The 25,833-nt window shown below is 33.9% G+C and overlaps 1 protein-coding gene across 1 annotated transcript in view; it reads left to right on the top strand.

The window, feature by feature from the left end:
- The window catches only part of Slc13a1 (solute carrier family 13 member 1), a 92,472-nt gene extending 69,960 nt beyond the window's left edge, over positions 1–22,512 (top strand). The window contains exons 8-15 of the mRNA XM_048786047.1: positions 3,804–3,923; positions 7,551–7,649; positions 8,022–8,123; positions 11,178–11,284; positions 13,308–13,417; positions 18,427–18,588; positions 19,457–19,594; positions 21,042–22,512. Of these exons, the coding sequence (XP_048642004.1) occupies positions 3,804–3,923; positions 7,551–7,649; positions 8,022–8,123; positions 11,178–11,284; positions 13,308–13,417; positions 18,427–18,588; positions 19,457–19,594; positions 21,042–21,179 (976 nt within the window). The 3' untranslated portion in view covers positions 21,180–22,512. The remainder of the gene's footprint in view (positions 1–3,803; positions 3,924–7,550; positions 7,650–8,021; positions 8,124–11,177; positions 11,285–13,307; positions 13,418–18,426; positions 18,589–19,456; positions 19,595–21,041) is intronic.
- Positions 22,513–25,833: the final 3,321 nt, after the last annotated feature.

Below are 25,833 nucleotides of genomic sequence, written 5' to 3'. Positions count from 1 at the left end.
GTTACCCTCCGTGCGACAAACCTCTCGCGTTTGAGTCCCCGTAGCCGATCCTCGTGCGATGGAAATCCTTCCTCCAGGTTCCGGAGCACCCCACTATTGCTGGAAATTCCTAACAAGATATCCTTTAGCCGTCCTGACTTGTCATACTCCCACACAGTGAAGCAGCACACGGGGGTAATGCACTCCCCTCGCCGCCATCTTCCCTTCTCCCGGTTGTGTTTTAAAATAAAACTCCTTCACAGGTTGAAAAATCCACCTTAACTGCACGATCTGTGACCTTGAGCGCTTCACTTAACCCCTTGGGATTTGATTTCTTCCTGTGTAAAATGGAAACATAATGCCCTGATCACAGGATTTTCATCAGAATTAAATGTGCTTAGCTCATCTGCTCATTCCTAAACCTCTGCCTTTCCTTGACAACTCGGCATACACCAAAGCTCACTGTATCACACCCATTTCCATATCTTTATAATACCACCTATACACTGATGATTGCCAATTTCATATCTCTATCCCTACTTTTTCCTCTGAATTCTAGAGTCACTTATCTAGCTGAATATCCAAAATGATCACTTAGTAAACTAAAGCCATCTCAAGTTAACATTCCCAGAGGAAATTTTGAGCAGCCGTCACTCCTTTTCCTAGTCCTCTGCCCACCTGTCTTGACCCAGATTTCACCATTTCAGTATGTGACCTTTTTCCTCCATTTCTCAAATTTTATTCCAAATGTATCTAAAAACTATTGCCTTCTCTTCATCTTCACCACCAAACTTCTTAAGCTAACACATAAAACTTGTACATCTTTATGTGGTAACAGGTGCTATTTCAAAATACACTGGATAATATTCAAATAAGGGCTTTAAGCATCTATATCTCTTCAAACAACCATCATTTCTTCATAGTGAACATTCAAAATCCTATCTTTTAGCTTTTTTGAAACATTTAGTGCATTATCATCTATAGTGATCCTACTGTACAATGGAACACGAGATTTTATTTCTCCTACCCAACTGTAGCTTGGTACTCAGTGATTAACCTTTTCCATCCTGCCTTCCAGACAATTGTCCCCAGCCTCTGATTATGATCATTTTGCTCTCAACATCAATGACATGAACTTTATTTAGATTCCACCTGAATGACATCATGTGGCATTTGTCTATCCCTAGCTTAATTTACACAATGCACATCTTCCAGTTCCATTCATGTTAACAAAAATTACATGACTTCATCTTTTATACAATTGAATAACATTCCATTTTGTGTATGTGTACTACATTTCTTGACCCATTCATCAGTTGGTGGACCATTAGGTTGTATCTGTTTCTTGGCTATTGTGAATACTGTTGGAATAAGCATAGGAGAGCAGATATCTCCTCAACATAATCATTTCATTTCATTTCATTTGGAAATACACACACACACACACACACACACAGGAGTGGGTTTTCTGGATCATATGGAAGTATTTTTTTTTCTTAATTTTTAGGAGCATCCAGTGCTTTCCATAATGCTGTACATATAATTTACAAGGTAACAATGTGCAATGGTTTCATTTTATCCACATTCTTACCAATCCTTGTTTTTCCTTTCTCCTTCTTACAATTTATATCTCATCTTGAGTTTCACCTTCTCTGATCGTACTATGTAAATTCTCTTCTTTCTTCTAATAGCTTTTTATTACATTATTCGGTTTAATTTTCTTTTTCAGAATTTGCTTCTCTGTTTATTTTCTGCACACATTATTTTAGTATAAGGTTCTTGAGAATCTGGACCACATCCATCTCATTTACTATTGGATCCTCAATAGTTAGAAGAGTACCTATCATAAATACTCCTGGATCAAACATGAGTAGACACCCAACACAGTGTTGGGTAAATGAAAAGAACTTTATCAGAATTGACTTTCTTAACATAACTTATGATAGAAAAGATCAATGTTGCTTTAGGCACGTATTTGCAGTCAATTCACTTGTAGAATATAAGAAAACATGAGAAAAGGCCATCAGAGCAAAGAGAATGCAATTCAGAATATTCATTCCAAGTATGTGTTAAGACTATGATCAAAAGGTCACAATTCTGTGTGGCTGTTTATATATTTCCTTACTTCTCAAGGAAAAAAAAGTTTCTCTCTTTCAAGCTTTCTTATTCTTAAACTATTCATTCAGGCAAAAATTCTGAAGAACCCATATTTGCTAAACATATTTGCACGGTTCTGTCCAGCAGGTGGGAGAGCAATACAGGTATGATGTATAGAAAGTGAAAAATGAGGCCTTGTTCTGAACTGAAACGATGTAGTATTTCCAAGTATCTCTAGGCTGAACAGAATCACAAAGGTCATCTTGTAATCCAAGTCTAATAAAATTGATGGAAAATCAGTTTAAGCCTTTTCCCCATATTTTGTTTTCCAACTAAAGAAAAAGTTTTTTTCAAAAATGAGCAATTTTCAAGAGCCTTCTGAACATAATAAAGCATTCATCTAATTCTATGTATTTTCTAACATTTCTTTTTATCATTTATCATTTTATAGTTTCAAAAAATAAACTAATCCTTGGATCCGATCACTACAACATAGATAAAAAATTATCCTCAAGTTGATAAAGATAACTCAAGGGCCTCAGAAAGATTAGTAACTTTTTATAAGCTCAACAAAAATTGCAGAAAACTTTAGAAATCTTTAATTTTGAATACCTACTATGAGTTTTTAAGTTGTTCATCACTTAGAAACCCTCATAAAGTATAAGGAACTTTCTAAAGTACATAGATTTGATACATAAATGTAATATGAAACACTGCATTTATTTATATGGTCTTTGTAAGTAATAAAATGAAAGGTGTAACTTAAATAGAACTAAACTGAAAATATATATTTATATAAAGTTTTCTGTACTTAGTGATTTAAAAAATATTAAAGCATGTTAGTGATATTTTTATTACTTATGTATATTTTCCATATTGTTCAGATTTCCAACTCTGTGTTGTTGCTTTAAAAAAAATGTTAAAGAGACAATTTCTTAAATTTCCTGTTGTTTTTCTGTATTTGTAAAATAGATAACTAGATGAGAATTTATTGGTATTTAGACCACATTTTTAAATAATGAGTGTGAGGTCAGCAAAGAAACTGTTGTTTTGCTATTACGTGAGTTAAAAAGTTGATAGCAACTAGAAGAAATAAAGAAGATGTTGATGCTTTCCCAAGAACATTTTTACTGTTCTCATCTGGCCCAGATTTATTTCATTTGACTGAGTCCCAAAGCATCATCTGGATCTAGGAAGAAAGGGCTACTGAGGCTCTAGGATGACTGTGGTTTGGGGCAGAAGAATCAGGGAAAAGCAGATCAGAGCCCCCGCCTAAGAATAAAGGAAACCCTCTTCCAAAGTGAAATGGTAACAGATACTTCTGTTAATTTTCACCAGTTCCCAAGTCTGATAATGTGTCTTTCTTTACTTCTATTCTGATTTGAGTAGTAACAACAACAACAACAACAACAAAAACACACCCTCCCCGTGCACACCCATTTCTTATGCATTTAATGAATGTCAGTACAGTGCTACAGATTGAACGAAGGGAAAAGAGATCAAAACATACCCACTCTTGCTTTTCTGGGATGCAGCAATAAATACAAATTTGCGAAATTAAGAAAGGAGACAAGGAGTACAACTAACTACTGTGCTTAATGGTAAATACATGGCGGAACTGCCTTCTTGTCCAGCAGCACAAGAAATGTGGACCACTGCTTCCCAGTGACTATCGGAAGGGATTTCACTCATGCCTCTTCTGAATGCTTCTCTGTATTTCCATACAGACGCTATCCTGATTGTGATTGCCTCAACTTTGGATCATGGTTTTTGTTTTCCTTCCCAATTGCTATTATTCTTCTACTCTTGTCCTGGATCTGGCTTCAGTGGCTTTTCCTGGGATTCAAGTAAGTCAACTTTTTTTTTTAACTTTTTTTTTACTTGTAGGTGGACACAATATCTTTGCTTTATTTATTTATTTTATGTTGTGCTGAAGATTGAACTCAGTGACTCACACATGCGAGACAAACACTCAACCACTAAGCTACAACCCCAGCCCCATAAGTCAATTTTTTATGTTAATAAAATAAATAAAGGTGTCCAGGTTCCGAGTTGTCTGGTGCTTTTCCATCTTTTTATTACCCACAAAACTGATATGCATGAATAAATTTTAAAGGTAAGCTAGAATCTCATTTAAGCAATGTTGGCTGTGGAAAAGAGTCTATAAGGCAAATCCATCCAGGTGTTCTTTGAGTCCTAATTCACTACAATATGCATAAGCCAGAAGGGTATAAGGAACCCATTATGAAGAGGACTCAATCCAACATGTCAAAGTGGAGTTTTTAGAAGTTTTGGCCTTCTACTTGACTCAATGTCATTGACTTCAGCAGGTAGGCATCAGTTGGGAGAGGCTTTGGGTTATAAGTTACTTTCAAACAAAGCACACAGGGCTTCCTGCTTTTTGCTAGAACCAAAATTGAAACAGGCTCTAACATATAAAGTAAATTGAATATCTAAGAATATTCTCTATTATCTCAGGGATTGGGCAAACAGGGATAACACTGTGGCCTCTCAGAGGCCAGATGAGTGATCTTTGCAAGTCCTGACCCAGTCCCAAGTCTCAGTTCTTCAACTGTAAAAAGTTAGAATTCACAAAGATGGATTCCAACACTGTGATTCTAACACACAAGGGTACAAGTCGAATACATAGTACCCGAGATAAGATACACTGATCAATAAAGAATTGCTGATGCCAATAAAATGTATATATATATATATATATTATTTTGGCTAGGATTAAATCTCATAAGCAGCAATGAGTTATACGACTTAGATGACAGCTGACACTGAAAATTAAGAAGGGCTTCTCAGGAAAACCTAAAATGCAGCCTATGTTTTCAATTCATTTAGTAATACTCCAAAAAGAGAAAAGAAAGAGAAAAAGAAAATAATTCAAATTCATTTTTGTGGAGTTTTATTTAAATAATTTCCAGGACCTATAAATAAAACAGCATATTATTCACATAGACAATGAGGCTGAAGTCAGCTATTTGTACTTCTTTTGAAAAGCAAAATAGTATGGTGGGTGTGGTTTCCTGCCTGTGCCCAAGTTTTCCAAGCCTAGTAACATAAGGACTGACATGCTCCTCTCTCAATTCTTCCTGATTTTTCTCCAGAACTGCCCAATGGTTTTAGTAGTGGAAAGATGTTACGAATGATTTAACAAAAATAATTCTGTCCAGATTGTGGGAGCAGCATGTGGCAGTCCTCCCGCTGAAGCAAATGTGTGGGATGTCACTGACTTCAGCAGGTGGGCATCAGTGGGGAGAGGCCAGCTGATACTTTGTGCCCCTCCCAGGAAACCCAAGCCTTTGGGGCTCCCCAGTTGTATAGGTAGCAATGTCAGACAAGGGGACAGGAGTCCAGCGCCAACGGAGAAAAGATCTGGTCACAGGCCCCCAGCTGTTTTGCTCTGTTGCTACATATAAAGACTTTACAAAATATATGTGCAACCACTGTCATTATTTTAATACAACTCAGAAAAGAGAAATAAGTAAGATAAAGGAAGAAAAAAAATCCTGTGTAGTGCATACATTAGGCAAAACCCATAAATCATGATGAGTGGCAGGTTTGAACAGTCCCCTTTCTGTCCACTACTGGTTACACACAGCACAGCTTCATGTTCTGGCTAATTTTTCAGTGTCCTTTTCGGTCTGCCAGGATGTTTACCTCCAGAGGTTTTAAATCAACAGAAATTATGAGCCCCTCCCCTGGCAGGCTACCATACATTCTGATTAGTGTGTTGACTATTAACATAGTTAATTCACCCATTATAAATGTTCCATTATACTTGGGAAGTGTAGCTCATCTATCAGGGCCTTGGAACTGATTTAAATGGAGAGGTTGGGGTTGATGCATTGGCACATGCTTCATCATTTCCTTCATGAAGGAACTAACCTTCATTTGTAGCAAAGCCAATTGGCTTTGACTTAACTATTTACTATCTGCAACCAAGGGGACCGAGTATATATGTAGTGCACTGGGTGGAGAGCAGCTTCTAAGAGAGGTTATCTTTTTCATTAGCTATACTTTTCCAGTGAGTATTCTCAAGGTGGCTCATGGATTCGTTTCTCATAATAGTGCTACTTATGTTGTGAAAAAGGAATATTGTCCGGAGATTAGCACTGTTCAATAACATAATTGAAACTGTAAAATATGATTATTCCCTCATTGATAGGACAACAACAATATCCATCTAATTATTTTCATGGGTTAGGGTTTACCCATGAGGATAATTATAAATGTACAGAACGGATAGCTTAAGAATTGAGGAAATTCTGCTCCTTCAAAGGGAATCACACCCCAAACAAGGCTGAATAGTGCAAATGTGTGGGGGGGAAAAATAGATTAAATCATCATGTACATTGGTGAGAAAACTACCATCTCATAATCCTAGTCTTTCTACTTGGTCTCTCATAAGTACATATGTGTAACCCAAAAGTCTACAGAAGAAAATGTGTCCACTTTCTCTATCTACACGTAACTTAAACTAAGCTACCCAAGAATATTCTAAGAGATAATCTCTAAGAATTTAGCCATCTCCCCATTTTTCTTCTGCCTCTGGGGGGATTTATAAAAACAAACTAACCAAAAGAAAAAAGAAATCCATATAGAGCAGTGTTCCACAAAAACTCTTTAAAGTTTTGAAAACCCTGGAATTTAGGACAGAAAAATTATGTCACAGGGAACCATGGTCAAGAAAATAAGTAACTAAAAGCAATAAAGAGTAGCAGTTACTCCTGGAAATAAATTGGAAGATCTACTAGGTGCTGTTAGGACAGAAGTGTGCAGAAACTTAGAGAAAAATCAATATTGTTGGTTTTACTTTTGAGAATAGATCTAGTTTAAATTCTGACCAGGATCTATCTATGTGCCTTTCCTGTTCTAGTGTAAAAACTCAAATTGAGCATTTTGTGAAAATTGATGGACCTGACACCCACTGTCTCATAAATTTGCCAAAGGTACTGTTGAGTTGATGAGTCAGGTATTTACTGTGTATGTCAGTGGTAAGAGATATGGGGCCAAAGAAAACATGTATGACACTGTCACTGTCCCTGTCCTCAAATTATTTATTTATCTAACTACTGGGATAAAACTTACATGTGTATATCAAACAAGATTTATAATAAATATGTTTTTAAACGTAATATAATGATGGAGCATATAAAAAAGTTTTAGACAGGGATGAGTGGCACATGGAAAAATTCCAATGACACCAAAGGACTTGGAAAATTATGAGATTGGTGGAAGACATCATGGAAAATATGCAACAATAATTAAGCATTGAGAAGTGAGTCAACCAAGTAAAAACAGAGAAGACAATCAAAAAGAGAGGGGAGGAATATTTGGAAAGCAGAGATTTCTGTTCTTAGCAGTGAGTTTCATATCATAAAAGGTTATCACAAAAATGTCTTCTGTAAAGGAGGGCAGTGGTGAAAGAACCCTTTGCTTAAGAGTCTTTACTTCTTTTTCAGTTTTAAGGAGTTGTTCAAATGTGGCAAAACCAAAACTGTGAAAGAAAAAGCTTGTGCTGAGGTGATCAAGCAAGAATACAAAAAACTTGGCCCAATGAGGTAAGCTACACACACACACACACACACACACACGGATTGCAAGTAGTTGTTTAAAAGCAAATAAAATAAGCACATCATTGTCCACAAGGTGTAATATTCGATTCACACACGAAATTTGCTAAATTTTATGATAAACATGATAAAATACATGCCACTGTTGAACTAGAATTTTCCAGTATAGAAGGACAAGAAGCTGAGAGAGCCCACCAAGGGGGGAGAGCTTTATCCAACTGTATGATGCTCTCAAATCATCGACATATCCAGTTCTTACAGAGTTTAGTGCTCTGCTAAAATTATTCTTGACAATAGCTCAGAGAGTTTTCACAAATATCCTGACAGAGAAACAAAGAAATGACTGGAGTCTTTCCACAGGTATCAAGAAATCGTGACCTTGATTCTCTTCATTATAATGGCCCTTTTATGGTTTAGCCGAGATCCTGGCTTTGTCTCTGGTTGGTCTGAACTTTTTTCAGAGTAAGTATTACATGCTAGGCTTGTCAGAACTTCCCTGTCTTATACTGAACTTCTCTCCTACGTAATTCCTGTATCTTGAAAAGATAGTATGAGATTCTTTTCTTTCTTTCTTTTGAAAAGATATTTTTTTTTATTTCTAATCTTTTCAGGAAAAAATAATTTTAAGAAATAAAACCTAAGGTTAAGAAAGGATAACCGTACTATCCTATAATAGAACACCAGGGAACATTAAGCAAGGCTATATCCTCCTTACAAAATTGGAAATATCATCTGCAGAAAAGTTGCAGTCTGTAGAGGTCAGGAGTAGGGATGTCAGAGACACACTGCCTGGGTTCCACTCCTGGGCTCTTCCACTTACTCTAGGCAAGTCACTGAACTGCCTCTTCATCTTCATCTTTAAAATGCAGACAGTAATATCACTCAGAAGAGTGCTGCTCCTTTTCCTGTATAAAATGCTATACAAATGCTTATTACATGAAAGAAATGCCACTCAATGCCTGTGAATAATCTGACATAAATTTATCCAACTTACTATTATTATGATATTCCTTCCCTCTATGGAAGTCTATTGATTGAGCTTGTCATTCTTTCCATGTACATATATTGTGGGACTAGTTCACTACAAATTCATCTCAACCTCCATTTCAAAGATAAGAATTTCCTGAATTAGTAATAAGACTGATTTTAAAAGCTAATACTAGAAGCCTGGCAGAGTTAATTTTATCTCTCGGAGTCTTGTATACCAGAGTCATTGCTGAGTCATGTGAAGTGAAGGGGGAAATTATAACAAGATTTTTCCATCCTACATGTCAATATGAATAATTTGGTTTTGAGATTTGTGTTTCCAATGTACCTTTCAATGGAGTACTCTCATTCCTAAATTCAGGAGATTTCTGACTTGGACTTCTTGTTTTACAATCCCCAGCAATAATCCATATAGTTTGGAGACAGAAACCAAAATTGTTTTGAGTCAGATGTATGCTGGCCACATGGAATAAAGAAACTCTTCTATCTCTGACTCAGAGCCTTCTGGTTTAGAGCTATTGCCACCATTATCTAAAAGGTGCAAAGTCTGAATCCAAATTTCTACTGACCCCACAAGTCAAGCAATATGACATGGTAGCATTTTATAAAAGATGGGCTTCCCTTAGGAGTAATGCTTTTCAGTTTGAGAGGTTTCAACAAAAAGTAACATCTAATTATTCAAAGAAAGTTATTATTAAATAGTTGATTAGCACTTTGTGGTTTTGTAATAGAATATAGACCAACATAAACTTTCAAAAATCTGACTCCTATCATCCAAGGTAGGGGAAATCTTTCTCTTAATACTAGTATGTAAGAACTAAATGAAACCAGACAATAGCTAATAAAAACCAGGCAAAAATCCCAATAGGAAATTCAGTTTAATCAGTTTCTAAGTGTTACTCCTTAGGGAATGATAATGTAATTCAGGAGATGCTTTGTTTGTAGCAGGAAAACAGTGCATTTGTTATGGGCAGGTGCTCCTGTCACCTAGAATTTGGAGGAAAAAAAAAAACAATAGGAAAGAGAACAAAGGTTTGAGAGAGGATGAAAAATATAAATCTAATTGTCAGACACAAAGCAAATGAAATGTGCATAAGCTTAATATTTTATAATATTGAGACAACCTAATTCATAATGAGCTAAAAATAAAAGTCATAATCAAATAATAATAGTTCTAAAAGTCTTTCAAAAATAAATTATTCAATATTTATGATTTGATTTTATTTGAAATATATTTTCTGTTGAATACATTTGTTACTTAGAGATTTTAGACATTTAGAATTTCTAACCTAGCATGATATATTAAGATTTATAGCCACCACCTAATGTTTTCATTCCATCTGTTTGAACCTGGACAGAATTCAATGTGTCTTTTCATATAAAGCAAACTGCAGTTACATGATGCCTTGCCCAAGTTGGCAAAAATTCAACTAAAAATTATAACTAAAATAAAAAATAAGAAAGTAAATTATTAGTGTTGATCAAGTTTATAGAACAAATTATGCTGTGATAGGCTTTGATTCAAAATGAAAGAAAATAAGTCTAAGGAAAACAGACCCTGTTAAATTTTTTTGTTGTTAGATTGGGAAAGATGCTGCATTTCTTTAATTATTCAGATCTTTCAAGCAAATTACGAGAGTTGAAAAGCTTTTAAAATATAAAAATTACTGAGTTACAGTATAGAAAATTAATCCTTATGGTATATGCATTTCTTCTCAGGCTATGAAAATGCACTCAGTTAATATTACTGACTTTTGAAACTATATTCTAATTATCTATGCCCTGTTTCATTTATTTCTGGTTTCCAGGTGCTTTTTAACTGTTGAGGCTTTGGGGAACCTGTCTTATTTGCTGGAATGGCCTGGTGATTCTAAGACCCCCATCTGTTCCTGAGTCACTCTTAATTTGTACAGTGATAATTTATGAGCATCTCATAAACCATCCCAGGAATTAATATTCTTGACTGAGTTTCATGGAGTGCAAAAAATTAAATGTGTTGGTTTTATTTGTCTGACATGACTAGGACATAAAACTGCAGAAGCAGGTGTTATATCTAAGAAAACAGATCAGTTCCTTTTCATGGTTTATAGAAGAATTTGAGAAGACTCTATCATTATTATGTTTTGTCACAGTTCAAGAGAAGGATGTTATGGGCTTTTGCCCATTACATCAATTGTTTCAACCTCAATTTTCTGCAAATATAATTAAAAGAAACAAATCAAACAAGAAATTGATTCCCAAATCTGCAAGCTTACCTAGAAGGGAAATTTGGCCAGTTGACCTATTATGTCAGCATCTGTAAATGTGATATTGAAAATAAGAAGAACTGTATGAAAGCAATGGGAATGTGTTCTGATGATGGGTTCTACGGAGTTGTGTCATCTGGTTGGAAATCCATAGACTTTAGAGCAGATTATATGGAGTAAATAAGCTATGCCACCTGTTAAATAAGTACTATCGGCATAATCAATTGATGTTTTAACTCACTAGTTCTTAATGCCATTTTTTAATGAACAATTTTTTTTTCAGGAATCCTGGTTTTGTTACAGATTCAACTGTTGCCTTAATTGTAGGACTCCTTTTTTTTATAATTCCAGCTAAAACACTGACGAAAACTACACCTACAGGAGAAACTGGTTAAGTACCATTTATAACTAACTTTAATTGAATTTGACAAAAGAGCAAAAAATTACAAAATTCCATCAGTTTCAGTTAGCACTTAGAACAGAAGGAATGTCCGTGCTGACTCAACTCCTGGCTTAGCATGCCCTATTTACACACTGTATCGTCTATCTAGCCAGCACTTGTCCTACACCAACAAGAGAGATCACCTAACATGCAGAAGTTAACAATAGGCTTTCTTATGAACCATAGTTAGGGTTTTTCTATGTATGAACAATACTACATGACCTATAATAAACCAACTTCCCTGTCATAATCAGAATTAATCTTAATATCAGCAAACAGAGACAAAAACTTGGAAGTCATTGCTTTCTAATGAGAACTTGATAGTAAATGCTGAGGATATGAAAATGTGATGTGAATTTCAAGAGAAAGAGCATTTATATCCTCACAGTACTTATGGAAGAAAAGAAACTCAATCCCACATAGCCATAACCTAGGGATGGTATTCATTCAAAAGGAATGGTATTCAGTGGGAGCATTTACTGTATTTACAACCCATGGAAAAACAGGCATGTGCATTTACATGGGCACACACTCTCTCACAGGTGCACTCCTTAGACCTAGGATTCATTCGTGTCTGTACTTTATAGTAATACAGCATGTTTTAAGTAGTCAGAGTCCTATATTGTCAATGAGTTGACACATAACACATAATTTGTAAGTTTGGAAATAGAGTCGTAGATATGTACAGTTTTTATTGTTTTGTTTGTTGTTTGTTTTTACTGGAAAGAAACTGTGTTTTGTGCCATGGGATTGACCCATCTGACTCTTTGCATCACTTTCCATAAACAATTAATGTATCAGATATTCAGGACATGATATGTGTGAAAAGCATTATGTAGAAATAAATAATGCATTTTGCTATTCACTTGAGATTAGGATTATTCTTGATGTGTGTTAAGGAATAGTGGAATATTTAGCATTGATTCTTGTGAGATCCTGAAGACTCTAAGCACGGCAATCAAAGCCCTAAATACCAACAAGGACAAGCACTGAGGGACCAATGTGGTAAGCTCTAGCTTCCCTGGTTCCTAGATCTGAATCCTTCTCTCAAAAAGCTGTCCCTATCCACCCTTCATGGCACCCTCATCATTTAACACATTTTTCTCACTGATAAATTTTTTTACACTTTGTTTTAAAATGGCAGATAAGATATATTCTGTTAAATTTAAGTAAGAGGTCATTTCAGAGATGTTTCATTTTGAAAGAGTATATGGCCTTAATCCAATTAAGGAATTCTGTAGCAAAATTTCAGTCATCAGTGAAGGTTGGTTTGGTTCCAATTTAGGGGAAGGAGATAAAAAGGAGGTTGAAAAGCAATCTTATAATCTCATCATACGGAAGGCTGCCTCTTACACACAGATGTTAAATGATAATTTGCTCCTAAATGAACTTACTTATCAACAAATAAATGGAAAGCTCAGAACCCAAATATCAGGAGATATCTTTGTGATAATTGCTTTCATTTTCACAAATACAATTTTAATTTTTTAATCTGAGCTTTGGATTACCTATAAAATGGAATCCTGACGAATTCGTCATGATTCTCCTGACTTAAAAAATAATAAAGTACCCAAATAAATTTTAGTGAAGAATAATTAAAATTGTACAGTGATTCTACTAGAGCCAATGAAAAGTTAATATTCTACATAACAAAGAAATGTCTAGTCTAATTCACTGTGTTATTAGTAGGAGTAGTGGAATGGTTGAATGAATGAATGAATGAATAGCATTATAAGTGACAGTGTTATAATCTACTTAAATGTATTTCAAAATATTGCCAAAGGATTTTTTCCAAGTTATAGAAATTTTAGTAATAACAAAAATCGAGTACAAGTTCTATCTTCTTTTTCAAAACAATATAGAAATTTTACAAACTTCCTGTTAGATGACTATGTAGAATACTGAAAAAAACAGGGAATAGTGGTACATTCTAAGCACTATTTAACTGTAGCTTTTTTTTTTTTTTTTCAGTTGCTTTTGGTTACTCTCCACTGATTACTTGGAAAGAATTCCAGTCATTCATGCCTTGGGATATAGCCATTCTTGTTGGTGGAGGGTTTGCCCTGGCAGATGGCTGTGAGGTAATACTCTGTAAGATATTTGACAATTAACTAGACTGTTCAAAAGAAGAACACAGAAACATTCAAACTTTTGACATATTCAGCATTACTATATCATTTTAATGATACACATTTCAGTAACCATGCAGTGAGTGTACCACACTGATGAAGTGAGTTCAGAGTTCAATATTTTTTATAGGCTACAAGCATAAAACAGTTTTTATGGTGTTCTACTATGTCAAAAAAGTTCATTCAAAGGAGACTAAAATTCTTAATCCATACAATAATATTAGAAGACTAGCTTGGTAAGAAAAAATACATAAAATGATATTTAAAATGATACCTTGTGAAACATACTTTTGTTTGTTTATACTTTTACCTTATTTCATGATAAAATTTGAGTAGTTCTTGGATTTCAATATGTCATGGTCCTATTGTCAAAAAAGTAGAATTAGAAATAAAATTAGTATCAAATTATATAATAAGTGTTTATTGACTGAAGCCCAGAGAGAATTTCATGCAGGTATCTAATATTCTTTTATGTCAAGCCTTAGAAAGAAATCAAAACACCATGGGGAAGACACTCAGCTGTTGCTTTGACCTATCCAGACATTATAAAGCAGTGCTGGTCCCTTTTAATTGCCCTGGTCATTGTAAGGTGGCTGGAAGAAAAATCTCTTCTCTAAAAATTTCTTAGAAATGTTTTATGACTTAAAAACTACTTATGTCTGGATTTCATAGACTTTTGTGCAATACTCAAAGCTTATGGTGGCTCCATTTCCTTTCTCAATCATCAAATTGAAGGAAATGGGGTGACAGGAAGGTCAAGCCTTTGGATTTCTAAGAGGTTAACTTTTTATATTTCTCAAAACAAATAGTTCTCTCTTCTCTCCTTGGTAACCTATTGGGAGTCTGTTCATTGCTTCTAAGTTTTTTTGTTTGTTTGTTTGGTTTGGTTTGGTTTTTTGTCAATTTTCTGCATAGTATTTAGATACTGAATTTTTAGAAAGGATTTAGTCAAAGATAAAATTCTTGGAAATTGTCTCAATTCTGAGTGCATTTTACAAAATTGTTTTAGGTCTAGACATGGCTTCTCTCATAGATGACTCAAAAAGAAATGGTAGAAATATGAGACAATTGTACTTTTCTACTATTTCAACAATAATGAGCTCTGAATTCTTAGAATAAATAATTTCCATTCCTATGTCTGCCCATTTGAACTGTGAGGAAATCAGAATGGGAAAATCTGACATTGATACATCTTTTGCTCACCTCTCCTCCCCAGAATATGTCCAGACTGGATCCTATATGAAAATAGCCTTGAAAGTATAAACTAGACCCTTAAGCAAAAAAATCTGAAGTAGAAAGGTGTGGATTTAGTCTGATGCACTAGGCTCTCTCAACAGGAGACTTAGGGAAGCATGGAGGGAGGTCTAATTTGCTATAAAAATCCTAATATCCAGAATCAAATTCCTACAAGAATACCCAGAATAACCCTATCCTTAAGTGGCCAGATTTAAGCCAAAAATATGGCCGTAGGCATATGCCTGTAGACACTGGTTTTACAAACAATTTGGGAACAGTTAATTTTTAAAAATTTTTCTTCAAAATTCTAAGTAGTTTGGCAATCATCCAGAGCCAAAAAACCCTTCTAGTTGAAAACAGGGAGACAGAATGACTACAACATTGGTTTTGCTGCTATATATCTCTCTTAAATGCCCCTTGATTTTTTTTTTCTTTAGTACTGGGGATTGTCTGAGCTACATACCCAGTCTTATTTTTTATTGTTTTTATTTTGAGACAAGTTCTCACTACATAGCCCAGGCTGACCTCAAACTTCCAATCCTCCTGCCTCATTCTCTAGTCTCTGGGATTACAGGTGGGCACCACCAAGCCTGGCTCCCTTGATTTGTTTTAACATGACTTCTTACAAACTAGTAGACACTTTCAAATTCTTATGCAGGAATAACTCATACTCTTCCCTTTTCACATGTTCCTCAAAAGTTTTCCCCAAAATAAACATGGAAGATTAAAACACTGTTTTCTCACATCTCCTCCAAACTGGAAAGAACAGAACAAAAAGGCATTAATTCAAAAAGACAAAAACCATCTATATGACTGGGTCAGTAACAGACAAGAGATGATGAAAAGTTTAGAAGATGGAAAGAGGACATTTGAGGACATTTGACACTGTCCAAGTAGAAGGAAATGAAAGATGAAATTTGCAGGCCGACAAAGACAAGAGTAAAGGGAAACAAGGGGCTTTATCCATGAGATCCTGGAAGAGCCAGAAAGAGCTGGCTGCAGATAACACTGAAAGCGGAGGTGAAAACTGAGGTAAAAGCCAGAGCTCAATACTGAGGATGGTTTTATTTTATTTTCAAATTTTTATTATTTATTAATTAATTAATAATTATTGATTTATTTGTTATTTGTTCATTTGTTTATTTATTATACTGAGGATGACTTTAAAGTCTAAAAGGGGCTCTGAGCCTCTCGGATCTTTCCCTAGTCCTGAATAGCCAGGCTGCTGTTCTGTCTCCCTGCTTACTGAAAATTATTCTTCTACCAATGAGATAATGACTCAGGCTCAGTTGCCTATGATAAAGTTTTTCTTTCAGCTGTTCTTGCCTGGCACAAAGAGCTTCCAATCACCGATTTATTCTCTCTCTTAAAATGAATGGTAGTCAAGAATCACTACACTAATGTGCACTGACACATTAGCCAGAAACAAAAGATAAAATGCGAAAACAAAGAAAAAAAGAAACAGAAAAAATCAAGAAAAATAAATGTGTGAAGCTATACACACACACACACACACACACACATTTGCTCCTGATGCCTCTAAGAGATGCTGGAAACATTAAAGATGTGAAACTGAAAAAGAACGTTATTTTTTTTAAGGAATTGGCATAAAACGAAAAAGAGCTCCTTAAAGATGAGAAATATAACAGCAAAAATTTAAAAAAAATGGTAAAAAATGGTAGCAGTGTTAAAAAATGAAATTTGAACATACACCAGAAATACAATAAAAATGTAAAAGAAAGGAAATGTTCAAAATGAGAGATAAGAATATTGGAGCATCATTCAGGCTGGGGATATAGCTCCATTGGCAGAGTGCTTGCATCACACGCACAAGACCCTGGGTTCAATCCCCAGCACCACAAAAAACAAACAAACAAAAAACGAATAGCAGAGCATCAATTAAAAAATATATAAACCAATGTAAATCAATAAAAAATGTAGTAAATCAATAGAAATGTCAGAAAGAGAGAAAAATTAAGAGGAAGAACATTCCCCCCCCCAAAAAAAATAATATAAGAAATTTCTCAGAGATAAAGATATAGAGATTCTATACTGAGAGAGCTATTAAGAGCCCAATATCAAAGTGCTTCATTTAGAATTCCAGAAACCCTGGAGATAAAGATGGTGTCATCTTTTCCATGTCTAATTGCACATAGATAAAACCCATTTTTAAAGTCTGTGTGCTCTAGGATGAATTTTTGTCACATGAAGAGTAGTATTTTTTCATCTAAAAGTCATAGACAAAAACAAACAAAAATATAAATAAAAACCACAAATAACAAGGGATATCTGGTACCCACATCTGTGATATTGTGCCAGTTTTTGAACTGAGAGTATGCTGCTCATACTTCATGCATTTCTGATGCCAATCCTAGTTTGTCATAAGCATATTATGTAGTAGCCCATTGAAATTGTCTCACAAAGTGCGTTTTCCATTCCATTTAGAAAAGACAAACAGGATAATATATCTGCTAATCTGGGTGCAGCCAGTCTTTTGGACATATGTGATTAGGCTGATGAGCCCAACTGAAATCTGCAAGAAAAGGTCCAATAATTTAAATACACAGCATGTCAGTTATTTCAAATCTCAAATTTTACAAATGCTGAACTATCAAAATGATATAAAAATAAAATTAAAAAGGTTTTCAGGTGCATAAAGACTCCCCAAAATTTACCTTCTATGCACCAGTTCTCAAGAAGTAATAGAAGGCTGTTTGCCCCCCAGCATAACACATAAATAAGGAAAGATTCCCATAGCTGGGGAGAGAAGGGAACTCATAGGAGCAAATGGGAGTCCTAGAATATTATTTGTGTAGATTTAAAGACCATCTAGTCCAGATGGAGTAGGAGGAGGGAATATTACAGAATGATATCTCCATGAGAGGACATGGGAAGAGAAAAAACAACAACAACAAAAATTTATCTCATAAAAGTAACTATTTGGGGGAGAATTTTCCAGTTTTATTGGAGAATATAATGTATTGGTGATAGATACTTGGAAAACTAAGCAAACAAAAGAATGAAGCATTATTTCCTGGGAAAACAATCAAAGAAAAGTAAATATTATCCTAGAATGCCAAGTGGCTCAGCTAGGAAAAGTATTTGTACAATCATACTGGTAAGCATTAAATCATGATTTAACAAGAATTATTGATGTATGATTGTGGAGGAATGAAGAGACAATATATGTACGGTGGATGGTGTAAGAAAATTAAATCCTCATGTAATATATTAGAAAGTCAGTAAATAATGTCTACTTTTGAAAATTAGGAAAAAATGCATAATTAGAATATTACTTTGAAGGATAACTATACTAGTCTCTAAATGTAGCTATAAATAGCCAATAAGAATTGAATGTTGCTGCCTCTAACACAATTTAGGAATAGGGAGAGATGAGCTAGAGGGACTGTTCTTTTCTTAAAATCACATAGTACTAAGTGAGTTATGAAAATACCCACATATATTAGTATATAAAATTAAAATGTAATTAAAACAAAGTGGGAAGATAATTTAAACTTTCTCAAGCATGTTGATAATGTTGAAATAAGACTTATCAGTCCTCCACATCAAAGCCATCCAGAGGTGCCATACCATAAAAAATGTTACAGAATTAAAAATTATATTTTGGAAACTAAGTTCTCAGCCAATAATGCTTTACATGTGTGTAAATTCTGTCCAATTAAAATGAATTATTAATGAATAAATATTGCAAATTTGTCTTATAGGTATCAGGACTATCTAAGTGGATAGGAAATAAATTATCTCCTCTAGGTTCATTACCAGTATGGCTAATAATTCTTATATCTTCTTTGATGGTCACATCTTTAACCGAGGTAGCCAGTAACCCAGCTACCATCACCATCCTCTTCCCAATATTAGCTCCACTGGTGAGTATCTTATTTATCCCATTTATGTTCTCTTCTTTCAAAAAGTAGTGTTCACTGGACTGCTTATTTGAATATTGTGGTGTGGAATCTTTGTTGACCTAAGTAGGCCTCCTAGAAGTAATTTGTAGGGACTTTGTATTAATGCTTCCTTCGGTGACCTTGACTCAAGAGAACTATTTTCCATGTTCAAACAGCATAATTTTAAGTGAACCATTTATCTTCTTTCTGACCAGGATTTGTTTTCATTTACACATAAATGAGAGAGCCATTCTCAATCCTTTCCAGCTATAAGGGGGACTCAGTGTTTCCTGGCAACTTTAGGATTTAAACATCTCATGTTGACAGTTCTCCTTCCAGAATATTGTTCACAGAAGCAATAAAGTTTGTGGTATAATTAGAAGCTTTGGAGTCAGAGGAACCTGAGACCTTACCAAACCTCTTCTGCTCACTAGATGCATGTTTAGAGAAGTTGCTGTAGCCTCTCTGGACTTCAGTGTATTCATGTGTTATTTGGGGATATAGTTGCCATCTCATAAAAATTTTAAATATATATGCAAGTGCATTCATTTATTATATTATATATTATGTATAACTATATTGTATATGAAAACAATTAACACAGTAGCTAGCACTATATAATAATATAAGGTTGATATTTTTATTTAGTGTCTGGAATAAATGATATCTTATTTTCTAAATTAACTGGACTATAATATTTAAATAATCATTTATGTGTATAATTTTATGCCTTCAGGTTTCAACTTCCTTCTGGGAAAGCTGATTATAATAAATGTGCTTGTTTTGATGCATGGTGCCCACTCTCAAAATTTTCCTTTAACTCTTTTTACCTTTTTATCTTTCAAAATAGTCTGAAGCCATTCATGTGAACCCTCTTCATATTTTGCTGCCTTCTACTCTGTGTACTTCATTTGCATTCCTTCTACCAGTAGCAAATCCACCCAATGCCATTGTTTTCTCATATGGCCATCTGAAAGTCATAGACATGGTGAGTTAGCTAAAAAAAATGCTACCATATCCAATACACATTATTATGTGCATGTAATATCTTGAATAAGCTCTACTTTTAAACACTAATCAACCATCAGGAAAAGCGTGGTCTAAGTTCTGCTTCCGAAGGTGTACACAAGACTGATTAGGAACTTGTTTTTAACAGTGATTATCAGTAGTGAACATGGCATTAGAATTGGTACTTGCAAATAAAGATATAAGGAACACATCAGGAGTGGTTGGGGGGAAAGGAGAAAAACAGAATTGCTTAACACAACTTAAACTTCACGTGTCAAAATCAGAATCCACCTCGACCAAGGCAAAAGGAAAAAATAGGGTTAACACCATCCACTAACTGGGTTTCTATCACGAATATTGATGCAACAACATTTTTCCTAAATAAGACATTGGGTTTAGTGACTGACAGATAAAAAGGCATCTTTCTTGTTCTAATTCATGAGCAAGTAAAATCGTAAATTTAAGTGATAAAATATGCACATTTCTGCCAAATGCAAAACTAGTGTCAGTTAAGAACTTATTTGAGAATATTCTAGAATATTCAATTTTCATCACCAACTTCCAAATCTATATAAACAAGAGTATAACCAATGTCCATTGGTGAGCTTGTTATTCAAATCCATTTCCAAGGTAAGTCCCTGATCCCTTCCTTCGACCCAGATTGCTGTCTCTAAATCCCTGCAATGTAAAACTTCTGGAAATATTTCTATGCAGAAGTCACATAATATCTTTCTAGTAAAAAAAGGTGCTTCATACAATATATGTGATGCTGTGTGTGTGTGTTTGTGTGCCGAGATTAATAAAAATAAGATTCTGAAATAAATTAGTGGCTTAGATGGAGAGAGAAGGAGACCTCAATAATAGTCATTGATAAGTGTCCCTCTTTTACTTTGGGGATCCATGTTTTATGCAGAAAATTCAGGAGTGAACATTCTCTGTAATATGTGAGGCTTTGTGGGCCATACTGTCTGTTCTTACAAATATTCAATTCTGCCATTAGATCATGAAAGCAGCCAGAGACAATATGCAAGCAAATGTGCATAGTTATGGTCTGGTAACACTGTACTAACAAAGACAGATCAAGAGCAGGAGTTGGGCAATCTCTATTTTAATGAAGATAAGTGAAATTGTTTAATGGACACAATAATTATGATGTAAGAGAGAAAAATGGGAACACTAAGAAAAATGAGTACAGATACAGGTACATTCTAAAATTCCAATTACAGAATGTTTCTGAGTAAATTAATAAAAATAATTAAGTGAACATGAAAGACAGTTATCATGTGGTGTCCTGAAACTCATCCACTGAAATATAAAACCACAAAACTTGAATTCTGATTTAATATGCCCGGTCAGATTTTTTCAAGGGTTTTTTTGTTTTGTTTTGTTTCTCTATTCCGAATGACTTGTGCTCTTTTCTGTTCAAGGTTAAAGCTGGACTTGGCGTTAATATTTTGGGTGTTGCAGTGGTGATGCTCGGCATGTTCACCTGGATTGAACCCATGTTTGACCTCAACACTTACCCTTCTTGGGCTCCTGCAATTGTTAATGACACCATGCCATGACAAGCACAAAATTTCTTACCATTTCTTGGCAACTTTGAAGAACCATTAAGAATCCACTATAAGATGCGGTTGTATAACTAAGGACTCATTTAAATCATTCATAGTGTAGCCACTACTATTTCAATGAATACTCAAAGCCTGCTGTCATAACTTGAAGTTCATGTTGCTTTTGAGATGCAACCAGAGTGTCTGCGTGCTTCATCAAGAACCCTGGGGTTGAGATTTTGCTCGTAGGCTATCTGATCTTGCTTCATCATAAGAATAATTTATAGCTTGACCTTTAAGAGGGTAGGTCATTTGCTTCATCTTACAGTTAAAGTTCAGTATAACATTTCAAACATCAATGTATTATTTCAGAAATTTCCCATCAAACTAAAAACAGAAAATAAAGCATAACAGTTAATTAGGTACTTAGATAAATCATTTCTGTACCATTTTTCAAGGAAATTTGCTGAAGAACAAAAAGCCAGGGCCATCTGGTGTGTAGAGAAAAGTTTAATCAAAATGAAATTCCTCACTTAAAAAAATCCAATTGGATAAATTTTAATATATATATATATATATCATATGAAAATAGAAATTTGAAGTAGTACATAATTCCAAAATTATAAGCTGAATCCACTAAATAACAGAAAACTCATAAAGATTAATTTCTATTTGACCCTCTTTATAAATTAATATTTCATACTTTATTATGATCTTTGCACTTAGAAAGCATTTTGCATAGCTATGTATAAAACTTTTAAGATTTTCACTAACTAGCACAGCATAGTAAGAAAGGAAACCTAAACATTATAAAACTATTAATACATTTATGCGTGTATACAACATGCATAAGTTTTTATCTTATTTTAGAAATGTTGTGTTAAAATAGGAAATATAGAAATCTAAATGAATTATCACTGTGTATATGAAATGAGAAAAATGTCATGTAATTCATTATATCAAAATTGAAAGGAGATATCAGAGGGAAAATGAAAAATTAAAATGACATATTTAAAAGAGAAAAATAAAATATTTATGAATACACCAAAAGGAAAATAAAGGGAAAAAACCTGAATACTCAGACAAAAAAATAAAGAAGACATAAAAAACGTAAGGTCTATTGGCATTAAAAAATTGGACTACAGCAAGTGAAATAGCAATCAAAACAAAACAATGTGCACAATTAGGAAAATATGGAGATGTTAGATCACAGAATTCTCATGCTAAAAATAAAATAGAAGACAAGGTCAAAAGCACACCTTTTCTATTTTTCATATTCATAGGCACCTTTATAGATGTTAAAGAACTAGTTTGGACTGTTTGAAATAAAATTATTTTTGAAATTCAACATAGTTTTTAAAATATTTCTTTTTAAACAACATATGATACATTTTCCATGTTTATTATTTCTCTTTATTAGTCAATACAAAATAAATTTTTTTTTCAAAAAAAATTTGTGCTTCTAAATCTTAAAATATAATATTGGTATTTTGTGAAAATTATTTGTTCTTTCTGTTTGCTTGTTTCTTTCCTATTATATGCTACACATATATTTATGATCCATAGTACTGATCATTTTTCTGGTCTTTTCTAGTCATTCAATTTATTATAGCTGAATTATATTCTTTAATGGATACATTTTCACTGTGCAAAAAATAAAATGACTTTTCAAATTATAGTAAGTTTGGGTCTCAAGAAAATAATACAAACATTTCAGCTTGAATAATTTTAATGAATTATTTCCAACAGCTGTCAGCTAAATACAAGAAAGGTAATACTTAAGTCAAAATTGTCTAATTGAGGACTACATTCTCCTGTCACATCTTCATGTTTGGCTGATATTTCGAAAATGACTTCTGCATTCCACATTTGTCTCATTTACATCAAAGTTCTCAAGCTCTTTTAGTTTGAGGGTTACATACTGTCTCTGAAAGTTTCTAAAAGGCAGTCCAAAACAGATGATCAAACACATCTCTGTCCTCCCACTCCACAGTAGATAGTGTTTTTGTTATTATCTTGAACATCACTTAAAGGTTAACTAGAAATCTTTGTCACTTTAAATTCCAGTGTCTTACTTAGGATTGGATCTTGTCTAGATAATAGTAGCAATTTCACTAACTGCCTATTCTCTGTCTATTTGTGCAGACTCCTGGAAGCCTCCTCTGGCATGTGTACCTTTCACTTACCCCAGCAGCTGCCATTCCTGTTGACTTCTCTAGGTTCACAGCTCCTCTCACTCAAATGTGTGCAGTACTTTCACCTTCCTTAGTATCCCTGTCTTTGTTCTCTCCTTTTTAGTCTGGGAGGTAGTGAAGCACACTTTTAACCAATACTACCAAATAGCACTATTGGCAACAATTGACAAAACCATATCATGGCACCTTTTCAGTCCTGATATGGGCACCGTGTCTTATTATGTGGAAAAGATTATTATTAAATACATTTTTATATGTCAGCCACAGCCAAATATTCCATAAGAAGCTTTGTGTAACAGCTTTGTTCCAAAATTATATTGGTTTCTTTAATGAGTTGCTTTTACTCGAGTATGCAGATTTTACCAAATTAGATTTTTTTTTTTCTTATTTTTAGTAGGGAGTGTGTTGTTCGAAGGAATGAAAGAGTAAAAGTGAACACATGGTTTCAGTTTTATTATTCAAACATAATCTAAAAAGGGAAATAGTTAAAATTGTTACTCCAGGGCAGCATTAGCCATGTCATTCCCAAGTGAAGCACTTTAATTCAGTAAAAATTTCCTAGTAAGTTCTGGAAATGCAAATATCAAACATAGGCCCCCACTGCAGAGACAAACCTGAGTAATCTGGAGTAAACAATAAAAATAGCATGTAACCAAGACAGAAATTCAAAGGTTTTTTTTCTAAAGACGAGAGTCTTTGTCTGTCTGGGAAATCTTGAGGCCAAATAATAGAAATTATTGTATAATATATATCTCTGTGTCTGTAAGAAAACAATGGACATCATCAAAGAAAGCATAAGCAAGAATCCAAAGATTCACAAACATAGGAGTAGAGGGGAGAGTTAAGATCCCAAGGACTGTATTCTCAGTCAAAGTATGAGATAGGGGCGGGAAAAAAACTCACCTTCTGGAGGGGATTTCTATGTTTTGGCCAATGTGGGCAAAATCTCTCTTGGAGATTCATAGGTCTAAAGTCATAGTGTAAATACCCATAAGTGAGAAAAACATAACCTGAAACTTTATTCTAAAACTATTCTCAAATATCTAGCAAAAGGAATATGCTATCAACTGGGCACTCAAAAATTGCTAAGTTTAAGTTTCATGTGATATTTTAAGTAAGACTCATAAAATAATAAAACTAGACAAATTTATCAGCCAATTTTTTGAATCTTTTAGAACAGAATTTTAATTCTGTGTAAACTGTTTCAGAGACCAGAAAAGATAAAAAACTCCCCAATTAATTTGATGAGACTAGTATAACCTTGCTATCAAAGCCAGACAATAATGGTAAAAGATGGGGAAATTATGGACTAATTTTTTCTCCTGTTTGATTTTGTTGTTGGTGGTGGTGATGGTGATGATAGTGGTGCTAGGGATGCAACCTTGTGCATGCTATGCAAGTGTTCTACCACTGAGTTATATCCCAGCCCCAAAATATATTTTTAAAGAATCTTTAAAAATAGGAATTAGGAAACTGAATGTGAAAACATAATATCTTATGTGTGTGCTAATTCAATTTGAGTTTAATGTTGAAATTCCATAAATGTTATGCATATTATCAGTCAATTGAAAGTTTTATATTGAAAAGTAATTTAATGGGATTCTTCACATTAACATAGTGATAAGAAAATCTGACAATTATTTCAATACAGGAAGAAAAAAATGTTCAGTGGATCTAAAAATCAATTTACAATTTAAAAATCATTTGAAAGGAAACTACCAAAGACTAACAACAATAACAGAAAGAGTATAACACATAACCTATAATAAACATCAAACTTAATAGTGTATCCACCAGTTCAAAGTTAATTTTCAAATCCAGAATAAAGTAAGATTAACATTTAAAATTGGGGTTAGGATTAAAGCTTTTCCTTTATCATGAAGAATTTTAAAAAGTACCTGCTAACACCTCTTCCACTGAACCAGAAACTCTCAGAAATGAAGTAAAGCAAAAGAAGAGGCAAAATAATTAGAGTGTAAATTAGGAAACAATTATTTCTTACATGTGATATGGTTTTCTACAGAGAAAGCCAAAATTACTGTTTTGATGAAGTATCTGTATACAAAATCACTATACAAAAATTAATTATATTCCCATACCATAGTAACAAATTAGTAGAAAATTAAGAATTTAAAAGGAAAAGGTACTGTCATGCCTAGGATTAAATCTAACAATGTCAGCAAAAATTGATATATTTAGAGATAAGGAGACTCTAATTGTACAAGTATTAATTCCCTCCAATTATCTGTCAATTCAAAGTAATTGCAATCAAAACCCCTCCTGATTTGGAAGGTAGATTTGAATGTGACAAGTTGTTTGAAATAGTTTTAAAAAGAAAGGACCCAGAATAGCCCAAACAGTACTAAAGAACAACTTCAAATATTTTCCCCCTTTTCCCTGATCTGAAGGCATAACACCAGAAGTTCTAGTAAAATTTTTGTCATGATAACCCTTCCAGTAGACAATAAGTAGTC

This window comes from Marmota marmota, unplaced genomic scaffold (assembly GCF_001458135.2).
Source record: "Marmota marmota marmota unplaced genomic scaffold, marMar, whole genome shotgun sequence".
Classification (NCBI taxonomy): Eukaryota; Metazoa; Chordata; class Mammalia; order Rodentia; family Sciuridae; genus Marmota; species Marmota marmota.
This window is presented reverse-complemented; position numbering and strand designations above follow the sequence as displayed.